General features: G+C 51.2%; 1 protein-coding gene across 1 annotated transcript in view; it reads left to right on the top strand.

Annotated features, from left to right (window-relative positions):
* Positions 1 to 17,280, top strand: part of LOC138558839 (cysteine-rich secretory protein LCCL domain-containing 2-like) — a 446,647-nt gene that overhangs the window by 298,594 nt on the left and 130,773 nt on the right. The window contains exon 10 of the mRNA XM_069642676.1: positions 14,660 to 14,726. Within this exon, the coding sequence (XP_069498777.1) occupies positions 14,660 to 14,726 (67 nt within the window). The remainder of the gene's footprint in view (positions 1 to 14,659; positions 14,727 to 17,280) is intronic.

Here is a 17,280-nt window from a genome sequence, read left to right as displayed (position 1 = left end):
CAACACCACCATCTTCAACAACCCTATCCTGCCTGCCAGGGAAATCGGGAGTTTGTCCCAGACCCGGACCTTAGCCGTTAGGTGTGTGAGATACCTCTGATAGTTTTCCTGGAAGGTCAGCGCCCGCTGGCTTGTTATTACTATCCCCAAGTAGGTAAATGTGGATTGAGCCCATGTGAAACCAAGGGTGTCAGGAGGAGGGAGAGTGCATTCCGTGAGTGGGAAAAGAGTGGATTTCGAGCAATTCACTTTAAGGCCCGAGATTCGACCAAACTGAATGATGTCCTCCAGTATTGGGGGTAAGTTGATGGAGGGGGAACGCACAAACAACAATGCGTCGTCCGCAAATAGGGACACTATGTCCGTCTGGCCCGCAGTGCAGAGGCCTCTATGAGCGTGGAATTGGCGGAGCATATCGGCAAAGGGCTCAATTGCTATAGCGAAGATCAAGGGAGAGAAGGGGCACCCCTGTCTCGTCCCTCTGGCGATCTCAAAGAGGGGGGAGCAACGGTCGTCGGTGCGGACCCTGGCCACAGGAGTGAGTAAAGCAATCTGACCCAGGAGAGAAAGGAAGGGCCGAATTTGCAACTCTCGAGAACCCGCCATAGATACCTCCACGAAACTGAGTCAAACGCCTTTTGCATGTCAAGAGTGACAGCCACTGCGTGCGTCTCGGGACTGATTCTGTTAATTATGTTAAATAGACGCGAGACGCCTCAGGTTCAGGGAGGTAGAGCGACCTGGGATGAAACCCGCCTGGTCCGGATGGAAGATAGATGGCAGGAAGGGAGCTAACCGGAGCGCCAGAGTCTTGGCGTATATTTTGACATCACAATTTATAAGTGAGAGCGGGCGATATGAACCACATTGCGAAGGGGATTTACCAGGTTTAAGTAGTACTGTGATTGTGGCCTCACGAAGTGAAGGGGGGAATACACCGGCCTCCACAGACTCCTCCCAAAGGGCCAGCAAGTGAGGGAGCAGCTGTGACTTAAAATGCTTATGAAATTCGACTGGGATACCGTCCGAGCCAGGGGCACGTCCCGAGGATAAGGAGTCAATAGCGTCCGACAGCTCCTCCAGTGTGAGTGGGGAGTCAAGGGAACCCGCGGTCTCCGGAGACAGGGTTGACAGAGGAAGGGCATCGAGAAAGGAGTCAATCTCCGCCACCGACACCTCATCTGAGTTAGAATATAGGGTTTCGTAGAATGTGAAAAATTCCCTGTTGACGTCTTGCGAAGAGACAGCCATGGAGCCGTCAGGCCTCTCAATACCAAGTATGTGTGGGGACCCCGTCTCGTGACGGATCAATCGAGCCAGAAATCGACCGGGGCGTACACCCGCCCCGTATCTCCTCGCCATGCCAGGACTATCCAAGAACCTTTGTTCACGATCCGCAAGGGATCGGAACGTGTCCAATTCCATCCCGATGTCATCCAGGTGTGAAGTGAGCATGTAGCTTCCAGGGTTGAGAGTCTGGATTCACTAGCGGCAAGATCTCTCCGGATCGACTTATGGACCCCATTCTCCTTGGACAATGCGATCTCTCTAATATAAACCTTAAAGGACTCCCATAGAGTGGCCTGATACGTTACCGAGCCCGTGTTAGTCTCGAAGAACTCTTCAATCGACAGCTCGAGCTCGGAACAGAACTCCGGGTCCAGTAAGGAGAGGGGTTTCAACCTCCAGTTGCGAGTCCGGCCGGGTTCAGGACCCCAGCCGACGGTAACAGTGACCAGAGAATGGTCAGACAGGGTTCTGGGAAGGATCATTAACTGTATAACATTCTTAACCAATTCGTTGGAGATCACCCATCTGTCAATGCGGGAATAGGAATCGTGGACTGAGGAGTAGAAGGAGTAGATGCGGGAATCCGGGTAGAAGAACCTCCATGCATCCACCATGGCCAGACGGGGTAGGGATGATAGTGCAGCGTAAGCTGCCCTGGAGAGGTGACAGGGCTTGGAGCCAGATCTATCGAGAGCTACATCAAAGATTGTGTTGAAGTCACCCCCCCAGAGGATAGGAACAAGGGGGAAGCCATCGAGGAGGGAGGTGACCTGCACATAAAAATCCGGGTCATCTAGATTAGGGCCATAGATGTTCAGCAGAACCACTTCCTTGTGGTGAAGCATGGCATGGAGCAGTACATATCTGCCTTGGGGGTCAATTAACGAGGAAATGAGGGTGAACTTGAGACTCTTATGGATGAGGGTCATGACCCCATGGCTTTGAGTGGAGAAGTCAGTGAAAAACCTATGGGGGCCCCAGGTCTTGGCGAAGCACATGCACTGTTCCTAGCGGGCATGTGTCTCTTGTAAAAAGAGAATCTTGGATCCGTGGCGCTCGGCCTGCAACTGGAGCTGCCTCATCTTTTTATAATTACCCAACCCCCGTACGTTCCAGCTCATAAAGGTCAGGTCACTCTCGATCACAGATGCGGTGGCGTTTGAACAGAGAAAATGACAATAACCAATGGGTCAGATTCACGGCCCTGCGGCAACAGTTCCTGAGTGCCACACCACAGTCCGCCTTCGCTGCCAGCGCCAACTTTTTAATAACAAAACCCCAAACATGTCCCACCCCCACCCACATCCCCCCCAAACAGAGGGATGACAATCCCAACCCCCTCAGCCAAAACCAAACCAGAGGTATCAGCGCCAGGGGGCCTGTAGGCCGGACTGGCCGCGTCGCTCCGGGCTGCAGCAGATCCAGTAGAGCAAAAGACGTCCACAATAGGAGTCGCATGTAGCTTGGGCAAAGTACTTGTACATGGTGATCTGGTACGTCTATGTAAGTTGAACAGAACAAGCAGATTACGGGATAGAGGATCAGCGTGGCCCCGATGCGGGAAGGCGGCAGGGCCTGGCCACTCCCCGTCGGGAACCTAGGGTAACTGCAGAACCGTGGTCAGAGGAGGGGGATCAGCCAGGAAAATGTTCGTCAATGAACTTGGAGGCCTCCTCTGGGATCGTAAAGAAGAACACCTGGTTAGCGTGTTCTATGCAGAGTTTGGCAGGATAGAGCATAGCGTATTTGATTGAGTGGTCTCGCAGCCTTCGTTTCACCACTTGGAAAGTCTTGCGTTCCCGTTGGACGGCTGTTGAAAAGTCCGGGTAAAGGTGAATCCTTGCGCCGCCCAGTAGTAGCTCACCTTTGAGCCTTGCGGCCCTGAGGAGGGCGTCACGGTCACGATAGTTCAGCACACGAGCTATGATGGGCCGAGGCGGAGCGCCGGGCCTAGGTTTAGCCGCCAGAGTGCGGTGTGCCCGCTCAATAGCGAAGTGTGGAGAAAGCTTGGGCTCGTCGAGGAGCGACAGCAGTGTGCGCTGAACAAAATCTTCCATTGGCTCGTGGACTTCATCCTCGGGAACCCCGATGATGCGGAGGTTGTTGCGCCTTGAGCGGGATTCCAAGTCCTCGTTTTTCTTTTCCACCTCGAGGACTCGGTTGGAGAGGGCGATGACCTCAAAACGCAGGGCACCCAGCGCATCCTCAGCGGAGCCGACCCGCGTCTCGACCTCCGACACCCGGCTATCAGTCCTCTCAAGGTGGGCCTTAATAGAGGATATAGTGCCGTTCATGTCGTCTAATTTTGAGTGAAGTGCGGTGAAGCCCTCCCGAATAAAGTCCATCATATTTTGGGATTCCGGAGCTGCGTCAGACGAGGCAACAGGGGCCTGCTCGGCAGCCTCCTCCGACGATCTCACCGCAGCCTTCGCGAACATGTTGATGGAGCTCTGTTTCCTCGTGCCCCCCTTGGTCATCCTGGCAATATCGGAGGTCGAGGAGAAGGCAGGGGGGGCACGGACCCTGCACCTCGCAACACAGTGTACAAGATATGGTTAGGAACAGGAAGCAACCAGAGGCCGTGGATCAATGAGTATAAGATATTGCGGCAGCCAGGGCAAAATGTGGAAGCTTGATATTAGCGCAGGGCCCACACCCCAGATTGTAAGGTCCGATGTATGTGCAGAGTCAGTGGAGGCGTGGGGTAGCTGTTGGGCCCACAGATAGCCCGAGTAGTGAGGAGTTAATGAGACTGTAGCACCTTAGGGGTTGATGAGCAGGCGTCGCTGAAGTGGGTGGCAAGGGGTGGTCAGCAGGGGGGGGACTGGTGGACAGCCCGTGCGAGGCCGAGCGTAACCAGACGATGAATGTCACAGCGGTAGGCACGGTCCTCCAATTGAGCCCATGGGCGCGTTAGTGCAAACCAGAAGGTGCGTAGTGACAGGCCCCAGCAGCACTGGGATGAGGACAACAGCAGGGTATGTTGCAGTGGGGGACCTAAATTCGTATCGTGGACCGGTGGGTCTTAGTGTTCGGGTCCCCCAGCCGGCATCAGGTGGGAGCAATGATGTCGTGTGGGTAAGCGGGAGCCAGGCAGGCGGGGGGGGCAGCGCCCGCGCCGAACCTGGTGGTGGTGCCGGCCCATGCATGCCGGATCAGCAGGGAGACCACCTCCGAGACAGAAGAGAGAGGTAGTGGGCCTCCGGTCCGCAGGAGGGCGGCTGCAGGGGCCGCAGGAGCCAGGCACACCTCCCCCCTCACACCCCCTACCTTGCTGTTGTTCGTGTGGAGGAGCGGCTGGGGGGGGGGGGAGGAGAAGCGGGAGCTGGGCCTGTTGTTGGAGCGCTGCAGGACACAGCAAAGGGGCGCGGATCCAGAAGCGCCGCCGGAGCTGAGGGGCCACCGGATGAAGTGGAGGGGCCGGCGGCCGCCGACGTCTTGAGATGGATCGTGAAGTAAATGGGGAGCAGCTGGCCAGCCGCGATGGTCCGGTCCGCCTCGCGGGGTTGGCGCCCCTCCCCCACGGCGGCCCGCAGCGCCGCGTCCTCAGGTGGGTGGGCGAGCCGGCGTCACCGGAGCTGCGGGGCGGGGAGAGCAGGAGGCCACAGCCGCAGTCAGGGGAGAGAGGCGTAGTCCGGTGCCCGGGGCGCATACTGGTTCCAAACTTCGCACGCTCGCAGCAGGAAGGCTCCCGAAGGATCGTAGGTAGCCCTGCAGGGTTATATGCAGCATTGAGCGGAGGAAATAAGGATCGATTGCTCTGCCAGTCCGGAGCGTAACGCTTAAGCAGCCATCTTGCTTCAGCGCAACAGCGCCGCCCCCGACTGGAGACATTTTAAAGATGTTTATGTTTAGTGCTTGTAACGCACCAAAGCCCGCAGGCATAAGGGTACTCTTCCTGTTCTTTGCGGAAGGTACGTTCTGGACTTCTTCTTCTGAGGCAGTGTTCTTTTTTTTGTTATTGTTTCATAGAGTGCACATAAGCCGTAGGTTCGTCATTGCTAGGGAGAGGATTGTCACCAATTATCGTCATGTCTGTAAGATACTCTCCCATTGTAGAGTTATTATATTGAACCAGGGAACCATCCATCAAGGGGCAACTGTCAAGTTAGACCATTCGACTGACTCTTATTGATAATGCCACAAGTATTAGTGGCAATGTTGATGTTATTATCAATGTTACGATTAAGGTTGATGTTGACCTTTGTCGAACCATCCAGTAAATGCTGCAAGTTCTGGTAAACGTCACCTATCTTGAAGGCGTTTTCTTGAATGATATCCTTCATATTGTCGTACAGACGCAGTATGGATTCCGAGACAAGGTGTAAAGCTGAAACTGAAGCTGGTCCGAGTGTGTCCACATTAGGCAGTATGATGGTGTCACACCGCAGAGCAGTGTTCCTGGGATTGAAGAAGTCTGTGTTTGTGTGGTATTTTTCGGATGGGCTCACGGTGACACAGAGGGACCTGAAGGCAAACCCATGCCCAAATGTGATGCTCTGGCCCCGATATCCATCATAGCATTGATGTTCTGACATAAACGAACAAACAAATGGTTTAGGACAATAGAGTCCCCCACATCTCCCTCAGACCAGGCCACAGTCTCAGCCACAACATGGACATTTATTTATTTATTTGTATTTTTAAAGCGCACCTCGGCCCTTGGGCATCGTGGCACTGTTACAGGTAGGCTTACTGGTTACATGGGAGGAAAAAGCATTGCAGTTACATAGATGATACAATTTGTTCTTTCTTAAGGTTACAGAAATGATACATTTGGTTCTTTCTTAAGGATACATAGAATTATGCATTTGGTTCTTTCTATATGTTACAAAAAAAGGTTGCATTTCCGATTTGTCGTGGGATTTCATAATGAGTAGCTGTGTAGACTGAGGTGTGGTGAGATGCTTATGTGAATAGCGTGGTTTTGAGGGATTTGCAAAAAGAAAGTAGCAACAGTTCTGCTCTAAGTGTGTTGGGTAGGGCATTCCAGAGTTTAGGAGCTAGGTAAGGGAAGCTGATGCCACCATTGTTGGCTCTTTTTATGACAGGTACGCAGAGTTGGTTGGCATGATGGCTTCTTTTGGGGTGGGCAGAGGTGCTCTTGGTTAGGGTTTCTGGGAGGTAGGATGGTGCGTCAAGATTGATGCATTTGTGTGTGAGAGTGAGGATTTTGAAGTTGATCCTTTCTTTGACTGGGAGCCAATGGGCTTCTCGTCTGGCCTGGGATATGTGTTCGTTTTTTGGGATATTTAGTGCAGCGCAGAGCGCATTGTTCTGTACTATTTGTAGCCTATTGATGTTTTTAGTGGAGGTGCCTGCAAGAAGGGCATTGCAGTAGTCGAGTCTTGCTCCTATGGTGGCTCTTGCGATGGAGAGTCAGTTTTGGGTGGTAAGGAATGGTTTTATAGCATAAATCAGTTTGGTGGTTAGGGCTGAAGCAGAAGAGATGGCTCTAACCTGTCTTGTCATTGAGAGGGTAGCATCTATGTGGACCCACAGGCTCTTTACAGAGGAAGAGACTGGGATGTTAGTATTGTTGATGGTGAAAAGTGAGTATTTGGGGTTGAGTTTAGAGAGGGTTTCCTTAGGGCCTAGCACGATAATCTTGGTTTTGTCCCCGTTGAGGCAGAGACTATTAATTGCCATCCAGGTTTGTATGGTGGAGTAAATCTGGAGTAAGGCTTCTGCATCTTTGTCATAATCACCAGTGAGAGGGAGGAGTACTCGGATATCGTCGGCATAGTTGGTGTAAGCTATGCCGAGCGCGTCCAGCATGTCAAAGAGGGGTTTGGTGAACAGGTTGTAGAAAGTGGGTGCTGTGCTTGAGCCTTGGGGGACTCCACAGTTGATCGTGGATGGGGCTGCATTAGCTTGTCCAGAGTAAACTTTCATGGCTCTTCCTTCCAAGAAGGATGGAATCCATGAGGAGGCTTTACTACCATCTTAGTGTGCGCTGGCTTGACTCCGGTTTCTGTATTATTGTTTGTTAGGCTTGATTTGAAACTTGGAGTTAGAGGGCAAGAAACATGGGGGGGATCGGATCATCAACCTCACAGTTCAGGAGTCCCCCATGGAGCGATACACTGATCGGTAAGGCAAGTTTGTTGCCGATGTAAACAGCCGCTGAAGGTCCCAACCCTGCCTTGCGACAGGAGTTACATCCATTTGTTGAAGTTGTGTGAGGCATACACTCTTTCTCCTGCTCCAGTATCTCCCCCTTGTTTTGCCCGTTTAAACATGCCGCAGAGAAAGTCTGTACAGTAATGGCTCTATCTTGTGGGTGTTTCCGCTGGCTTTCACATTCTGCGGACCCCATACTGGTACTGATCTGTTCTGGTAATGCTTCTGTTCCTGTCTCTGTTACATACCATTTAAGTAAGGACGTTGCACCGGATTTCAGGGAGCTCCTTCTCTTTATTACCTCCTTCAACCTCTTACAAACTCTAACTGCCGTTTTCCCGGCTCCGCCCCTTTCTCCTCCTCCCTCTTCTCGCCTTGTACTTTCAGCTGTGCTTTAAATGCGCAGTCGCCTACAACACCGCCCACGGCAATGTCTTTGAAGGCCAGGTTCAGTATTCTTCTACTAGTCGGGTGGGCCGCTTGATGGCCTGGTGGTGCAGCATCCTCCTCCCTCGGCTTCCTCGACACTGGTTTCACTTGACTGCTCGTTTCCATTTCCCATCCCTCTGTCTGGGGCAGCCATGGGTCGTTGTGTGGCTTTAGTGCCTCTGGGCCTGGTTCTTCTATTGGTGTGTCCTTTTCCTCTCGTTTGATGAAGTGTTTGAACAGCGAGGCATTCCTTGGGGGACTTCATGTTTTGCATTTTGCGCTGTCACCATGGTCCCTTTGAGGGCCGCGACTGTGAGGGGTCTCGGTGAGTATTGGGTGTGTGTTTTCCTGTTAATTGGTTATTGTACTAGGACCTCCTCGCCGACCACAAATTCCTTGGGCACTGCTCTCCATCGGTTGTCTGTGTTTTGTTTGGCGTGCTCTTTCTTCTCTGCGTCCCTCACCATTATGTCCTCACTCGGTTCTTCTGGGTCGATCGGGTTTCTCACCAGTCTAGGCTGCACTTGGTGGCGCATCATGAGTTCAGCCGGTCACTTCGTGGGGGGCGTTCTGGTAGACCCTGAGCATCACGTGGGCTCTTTGGATAGTCTTTTTGATGGGAGTCCATGAACCGTTCTGCGTTAGCCTGGGGCCATCTGGGGGTGATCTTCTGGTGATGTAACCCCATGTGTTTTGCAAATGCAGCACAGTCATGGTCGTTAAACAGGGGTCCATTGTCCGATTTGATTGAATGGGGTAAGCCCCATTCACTCAGCATTTCGTCGAAGGTGGCTGCAACTTGTGGTTATGACGTTGTGACTATTCTCTTGATGATCGGGAACCATGAGTATTCACCAATGAACACTAGGAGATAGTCACCTGTATACATTCGACCGGTAGAAATCAACCACCACCCGGTCCCAGTCCGGGATTTGGGTCGGTTGTAGCGGTATTGCGGCATCTGCTCTCGTGGCGCACTGACAGGCTAGACAGTTCTTTATCCATTCTTCTACGAGAGTGTCCAGGAAAGGGAACTAGACATGGCAACTCAGCTGCTTTTTCGTGTTATCAGCCCCTCTGTGTCCTTCGTGAGCTGCAGTTTTAACTTCTGCCCTGAATGTGGGGGGAATGACCAACTTGCACCGCCACAGTAGTATCGATTGGTCTTTGCCCGCTAGTTCCCTGTGTATTTTGGCCAGTCTCTCGATCTCATGTCTGCTGGCTCCTGGGTGGTTTGCGAGCTGTCCATGGTAGTCTCTCCACTTGTTGTTGCTGGTTAGTGCTATTGCCAGGGCTATGGATGTATTGGCCGCGGACGCAGAGGCAACTGTCTCCAGTGAAAGCGCTGGGGGCAGAGCATTTCATGTGACGTAGTTGAGGTATTCTATGTCGGCCTTCCATGTCATTTGGCCTCCCGTGGGGTGGCGCAAGATGTAGTCTGCAGGGTTCTGGCCCCCCCCGGGTCTGTGAATGATGGTGTAGTCATATTCTTGGAGGCAAATACCCCACCTCTCAATCCTTGGTGGCATTTTGGTCCTAGGGTTCCCAAATAAGGAGAGAAGGGCCTGGTGGTCGGTGATCAGGGTACATTTCTTCCCTATAACGAAGTTGTGGAAATGTTCAAATGCCCAAACTGCTGCTAGGCCCTCTTTCTCGGCCTGTGAGTATGCTTTTTCTGTGGGTGAGAGTGCCCTGCTCGCATATGCCACAATGTGTCTGGGGTGAGAGTGCTCCCCGCTGGTTTGGGCGAGGATGGCCCCGAATACAATTGGACTGGCATCCACGATGATCTCAGTGTGCCAAGTGGGGTCAAAGCAGGCAAGGCGTTTTGCTTCAGCTAGTGCTTGCTTGATATTTTCAAATGCATCTTGGCATTCATTGGTCCATTGGAACGTTGTGTTCTTTTGTAGTAGTCGCCGCGGGCTCTGTGCAGGTAGCATAGTGCGGCATGTATCGGGTGCAGTACCCCGCCATGCCGAGGCCATGCACGTCAGCGACTTGGTGTGGTGCTTGGAGGTTCTTGATGGTACGCACTTTTTCCGGGTCCGGTGTCATCCTCGCATCAGAGAAAACGTGTCCAAAGAATTTGAGTTGTTTTTGTTCAACCTGCATTTTTCCAGGTTAGGCGTGAGGCCAGCATTCTGTAGCGCCGTGCATGTGCGTATTAGCGCGGCGTCATGCTCTTCCTGTGTCGCCCCAAAGACTAGGATGTCATTGCTGTAGTTCAGGGTGGATTTGATTGGACAGATGATTTGCCTGATGGCCTCCTGGGACATCTCTGCTGCCAAGGAGATGCCAAAATGGAGGCGTCGATATCGAAAGAGGCCCTTGTGAGTCAAGAATGTGGTGTTGACTCTCGAGTCCGGGTGTAGCTCCAGTTGGTGGTACCCTTGAACCAAGTCGAGCTTTGAAAATGTGGTGGTCCTTTTTAGCTGTAGTATCATGTCCTCAATACATGGTCCTGGGTGACGTTCCCGTTGAATTGCAGTGTTGGCAATTCTCATATCGACCCACAGCTATATGCGCCCCCCTTCCTTGGTGACGATCAAAAGTTGGGAGACCCACGGGGTGGATGCGGTGGCTGGCTCAATTATTTCATTTTGTGACAGCTGGTTCAACTCCTGCAATACCACCTGTTGGAGATGGAAATCTACTCTCCTGGGGTGCTGGGGCTCACTGAATCATCGTTGTGTAGCTTGATTGGAACGTGTTTCAGTTACCTAAGTCCTTTGCACAGTTCCGGGAATTTGACTTGGATCATCTCTTTTGATGGGTGGCCTCTGGTGCACGTGCTGTGCATCTCGGGCATCAGTATGAACTCTTGTTCCCCCATTATATTTACTGTAGCATCTGAGTCAAGTAAGAAGCACTTCTTTCGCTTCTCTGCCATCTTGGATGAGGTTGACATATTCATCTGCTTGGGGACGGTCATAATCGTAGGCGTAGTCATATGGGTGGGGTATCTGCTGTTGTTGTTGCCCCCTGAAGTATTGATACTGGTGTGGGGTTTCATCCAATTCATCTCCAACTGGGTGCTTGCATCAGACTGATCGCAGCCTTGTTCTTGGTCATGATATGGCATTTTGTTCATTGCTCTCAAAAACCTTTGTTGCCCCTGGAAGGAGGATGACTGGGCCCATAGGGTGTAGTGTGGGTATTGGAATGCTCTGTTGTATTGTCTCCCTGGGAGTGGAGTGTTTATTCTCAGTAGGAAAATGGCCGTCCTTTGCGGCCTACAGATTGGAAATGTCCCTCTCTTCCGCAGTTAGAACATTTTTGGGTGAGGGCTGGGCATGTTCCGGAATGAGGAAAATGCATCCCGCATCGATAACCCTGCCTTTGGGTCCCTTGCATTGCTTGGATGCTTGGTTGTCCTGCGGGTGGTCTTCGATCTGTGTTTCTCTGGGATGTATAGCTGCGATTGACTCTTTGCATTCCCCTTTCGTTCCTGGTGCCGTGTGGAGTGGGTGCCGGCGGGGTCCCCGGAGCAGCCTGCACTTCTATGGATGGCGGGATCGCCTTGGAAGTATGGAACAGTGGACTGATGTGGAAGGAGGTGCAGTGGCGGGATCGCCTGAAGTCTGCACTGGAGCACAGTGGGATCACCAGCGTGGGGTCGTAGGCCGGTGTGTGGGAGTAAAACCTTGTCGCCAGTTGTTACACACCATTCAAGTAAGGACGCAAAACCGGATAGTAGGGAGCTCCTTCCCTTTATTACCTCCTTCAACCTCTTAAAAACTCTAACTGCCATTTCCCCGGCTCTACCCCTTTCTCCTCCTCCCTCTTCCCGCCTTGTGCTTTCGGCTGTGCCTTAAAGGCACAGTCGCCTACAACAGTCTCGATTACCCAACCGTTCCGTAGTCTGGACATAACACAGTAGTGGCAATGGGAAATGAAAGAGCTCCGAAATACAAAGAAAAGTGCCAGAAAAGTAGCAAGCCAAATGCTATTTTCCACACTAGCTCTAGCTCGCTTGTCAGTGCTTCCGATTTAGTGAGTCGGTAGAGATTAGTTACGGGTTGAAAAAAAAATAGAAAGTAGAAGTTGCACAGTGGTGTAGTGCGGTAGTCCCAATAATTTCACGTAAAGTGGGCACATGGTTAACAATTGTTAATTGTTGTGACAACATTTACAGTGACTGAGCCACTCACTGTCTGCCACGCTGAGATGATGAACAAAGAGCACCGCTCTGCCGAACACAGACCGTGGACTACAGACTGCTCATGCGCTAACATGCTGATTCCAGTTCTTGAATGGGTGGCAGGTAAATCCAGACAATAGAGTGCCGCACAGTGGATTGAAGGCAGCCAAAAACAATGGATAACAGGATACAGAGAAGAAGCTTCCTGGAGAGGGCAGACTGCTCACTTAGCACTCACTTGCCAACGCATTATACACAGGGCTGTGCACAAAAAAGGTTGCCTGACATTGAAAACAAATGTCTACCTTATCATTTCTAACATATCATTTCTACCTTATCATCCTAGACACTCACTGCGGTCAGCGTCTCAGGCATGGCTAGTTGTTCCCCGATACCGCCTTGAGCAATGGGGTTACCAGGCCTTTTCCATTGCTGGTCCTAAAACTTGGAACCAGCTGCCATTTAGTCGGCTGTCTATTTTCTGATTTTAATCAATTTAAATCTCAAATGAAAACTTATTTGTTTTCCTGATCCTTAACATCTTTAGGTTTTTTTCTGTTGTCTGTTTCTTTTTACGTCATCATTTTTGGTGCCAACAGGCCCTTAGGTGAAAGTCGCGCCTTGTAATTATCAGATAGAATGCTAGGTAATGTTAGAGGATGGTTGCCTATGGTCGAGCATGGTCAACAATGGTTGGGGATGGTCAGCAATGGTTGGGGATGGTTGGCAATGGTTTGGGATGGTCGGCAATGGTTGGGGATGGTCAACAATGGTTGGGGATGGTCAACAATGGTTGGGGATGGTTGGCAGTGGTCGATTGGGGATAGCAGTGGCCAACTAGGATTGGTGATGAAACCTGCCAGATTGCATACATACTGTCGGAGCCTAGAAATGTATGCCAATATGAATAATACCAAATGCCTGACCGTAAAACGGATACAAACTGAGAGGCCCACGGCAGTGCGGCAAACACCTACAATGTATTCCTGCCTGCCTGTGGCATGCCAACCCGCATCTCTACACATTTTAAGCATTTAGCATAAAGCTTAAAAGGAATATCACCTTAGCTCTAGTAAATATTCACAGGCTCTGTTCAAAGAACACGGCTGGAGAAAGACATCAACCCTGGATGTAATATCACATATTATATATATCCTGTAATGGCGGATGCATCCTACTTCTAGGCACTGTAATAATAGGTGTTATAATTGCCCATTGCTTCATTGACCTCAGAAAGATGAGGAGCTGAGTCGCACCTAGCTGGATTTACTTGTGTCTTGCAAGGTGAATAGACATGTCTACAGGGAGCTCTTTGCCTGATAAGCTGAAGGCCTACTTTTTGCAGCATCTTAATACATAAAAGACCATCCCCCAGGCAAAATACAATTCAGACCCTTCTGCTCTTAGATCGAAAGAGGCAACCAACCACAGAGCAGATTAAACAAATCATCAATGAAAACAGGCATATTAATCATATACAATGCTGCACTACTACATGTGTCGTACAGTGATTTATGAATCCTGTATTATTAAATCCCCACATATCCAAAGATTCAGATTAGACTACAGCAAAGAGTTGAGGATAGACATGGGACATCACCATCATTTAGTTTAGCAAAAAATACAGTTATATGGCCCACACTATGCAGATGAGTGACAGATGGTTTTGCTTGGCATTCTCCAGAGTATCAGGATCGTGATTAGCAATTGGCCTGCAACCATGTAAAAGATATGGGGACAGACGCTTTCATCCCAAGCTGTCACATACATTCCTGAACCAGGCGGCTCTGATCAATGGATGCAGGGCTTGCTCATAGGAAGGCACTGTATGACTAGTAGAGTGCAGAATTAAAGGAGTCTACACTACCGTGACATGACCAGCCAACCCAGGCACTCATCCCATCATTCAAGCTCTCCTAGTGATCATCTCTTCATACCACATCTGGTCTGGATGTTGTTCTTTCCCATGTTGTACACCACGGAATGAATGGGAAAAGTATTCAATATGGGAATTATCAAGCTTAGGACCTCACAGGCATCTCCGGGTATATCAACCACAAACAACCTCACAGTTCTCACTCAGCAGCCAGAAGGTACACATTTGGAGAGCACTGCTAGTCCACAGGTCATTTGCTTTGTTTAACCACTCGACCACCAAAACTCTTTACACTGGCCTCATGTCCGCCTGTCCTAGGGCCCCCCCCATAATGTACGCCACGTGCAGTGGTCGAAGTGAGCAGGAGCGGTTGGGTGCGGTGCTCCTCTACTTTAAAAAATATTTTTTTTACTGTTCCTATACTTTCATTTGGTTTCGTTTTAAAATAAAAGTGTAGGAAGAAGTTGAAACTTGCACTCGGTGCACTGCACTGAACATGCCATTAAACAGCAGGTGTGTTTGTTTGGGGGGTTGGATTGCGCATGGGATGGGGTGAGGTGATTGGGTTTGTGGGGAGCGGGGACCGGTCAGTAGAGAACATAGTTCCACTACTTCTTTTCGAACACTTCGGCCACTGGCCATGTGAAGGTGACCTACTAACTAGGTCTGGATCAGAAGATTATGACTTTGGGCTGGGATATCTTAGTTGGAAGTTTGAGAACAGGCAGAAGGCTCATCCATTGGGCCCAGGACTGGAGTACGAACAGAAGAACTGACACATCTTCTCTCTTCCCTTCTAGAGTCCTTTGCCCAGAAGGATGCCTGCTCCATGGGAGCACAGTGTGGGGGACGGAAATATACACCGACGTAAGGCCAATATTTAGCAGTATTTTCATTGCATTCATATGTATAATTGACTTTTTTTTTTTTACAGCAGAGTAAGTACAAACATTAGTTTGTTAGGCACAACCACTCACATTCCTCCTCTCAATAATGAAAATATTTCTCTCACCAAGAGATATAGTTTTTCTTTTCTACATTTCCATCTTAATTTCATTGAAGGGTTAGGCCCGGTGTCTACTCAAGAGCCCTCTAGAGGTTCCATTTCCTTCCCACTCTCCCCCTCCTTTCCTTATCTATGGGCCTCATTATAAGTGTGTCGGTCTGGTAACAACGGTACCGGTAAGCTTGTTGTTATCGGACCGCCAAACTACGATTCCTGCTCGCGGGTGCCATCCAGCCCGCCAGGCCTGACCTGGCGGGAATACCGGCACCCTCGAGCAGAGCACGCCGGACGCACCGGCACCATTCAGGAATGGTGCCGGTGCATCCGACCTCCTCATTCCCATTGAGCCCGATGGGGAATGGGGTGCATTTTTTTCCGCCGCCTGCGAATGGGCAATTACCTGATCTGGCGGGGCCATAATGACCCGGTAATGGCATATTCATGAGTTATGGAAAAAATCGCAAGTATGGCGGCAGCCTGCCATTATTACCACCAAACTTGTAATGAGGCCCTATGTCTTAGCTCTTGTACTATCTGAAATGTCATCAAGCCGAGTACAATAGTTAATTTCACAGCCTTACTGTTCTCGGCCTGTAAGAATGTCATTGGCCCTCATTACGACCCTGGCGGAAATTGACTGACCGGACCGCAACAGCGTAAATAGCGTTTCCGCCATAGCACGAAGGAGCAAAGTGCGGCCAATCACGACCCATCGGGCACGAGCATTACGCCATGGCGGAATCCGAAAGGCTGCGATGGCGGAAATGACCCCAAAACGGCCCTTACCGCCGCCGTACGCTGCACCAGGTGCAATACCGCCACCCATCTTAGCGGTCACCGTAATGAGCGGTCACCGTAACGAGCGTGCACCGCAAATTACGGCCACCGTAAATATACGGAAACGGAAGTAAAAGCATGTGGCCGGAACGGGAAACAGCACGCCGCACAACTATAAAATCCGAATCCCAACACAACCATAAAAAATCCGACCCTGACACACATCCCAACCCGTTAGCAACCCCAGTTAAAAAAATAAATATGGGAAAGGTAGCCAAGAAAGCGTGTGACCGCAAGCGGCAGGTACACTTCTCCCGAGAGGAACTGACCGTGCTCACCGAGACCCTACAGGAAAATTCCGCCGTCGTCTTCTCCAGTCAAATGACCAGGACGGCCCTTGCCAACAAGAAGGCCATATGGGTCCTGGTGGCACAGCGCGTAAGTGCGGTGGGGACAACACCCCGCACGCCACAGCAATGTCGCAAGCGGTGGGACGACCTGCGGATCCGCGTACGCAGCATACTTTCTGCGAACAGGAACATCGCCACAGCTACCGGGGGGGGTTCAGAGTCGCCCATCAAGTTGACCCCCTGGGAGGAAATCTGCGCCTCCACCATAGGAATGGAGAGCATAGAGGGAGTCGGAGGGATGGAGAAAGGAGTGCCGACATCCGGAGAATCAGGTAGGTTGGCCAAGAGAAACAATGCGAAATCCACAAACCACGAACATGTGCAGTACCATGTGACCCCATAGTGCAATACATACTTAGCCCTGACAGCGCCCTCTAAAAGTCAGAATGAACAAACAAATCAATCAAGAAGCCATAAACAACCCCTACATGTGCAGCATGCACCCCCTAACTGCAGGCAGCCAAATGAATGCATCCTCAATCCACACGAAAATGAGACCACCTCCAAGGCCCAGTCCCAAATCAGCCTCATGTACCACCCCAATGCATTTGATACGTTGCCATTCCAAATCCGACAGACCCATAACTAACGCTCGCCCCTCTTTACTCCACCACAGGGTCCGATACCAACGACGAGCTGCAGGACACCCCTACCAGCACGCCTGCAAAGAGGGCCAGGACCAACGTCCCAAGAGCCTCCACCTCAGGTGCAAGGATCAAGACACGGCAGCAGCAGGAATCAAGTGGCAGCACACTGGAGGGGACTGGAACAGGCACCCCAGCAGCCAGCAAGTCCACAACCCCAGCACCACAGGTCCCCCCAAAGAACGTATCTGATGGCACTGCCTCTGGTGGTAGCAGCACCATAGGTGACACAGCTGTCATGCCAGCATGCTCCGACACGGAAAACAGTGCTGGCGACGTAGGTACCATCCATGACCTTTCCCAATCCCCCTGCATGTTCCATCCCCTACACCATGACGAAACCACGCAGGGGCACCCTGAAGACGACGACTGGCCAACCCCCACAAGTCCTGTGCCAAGGCAACATGTGTTGAGCAGCCCCCCTGTCACACCACCGCAAATGTCCATGGCCCAGCAGAGGCAACAGTCCCTCGACCTGCTGATCGAGCAACAGCAGGAAGCGTCCACGCTACTCAAGGACCATGCAAATGAATGCGGGGGTTCCAGGGCAGCCATGGAAACATCCACCGAGACACTCAGGGCAC

This window comes from Ambystoma mexicanum, chromosome 1q (genome assembly GCF_040938575.1).
Source record: "Ambystoma mexicanum isolate Mex_15411 chromosome 1q, UKY_AmexF1_1, whole genome shotgun sequence".
Classification (NCBI taxonomy): Eukaryota; Metazoa; Chordata; class Amphibia; order Caudata; family Ambystomatidae; genus Ambystoma; species Ambystoma mexicanum.
The sequence above is the reverse complement of the archived record's forward strand: the minus strand, read 5'-3'. Positions and strand labels throughout refer to the sequence as shown.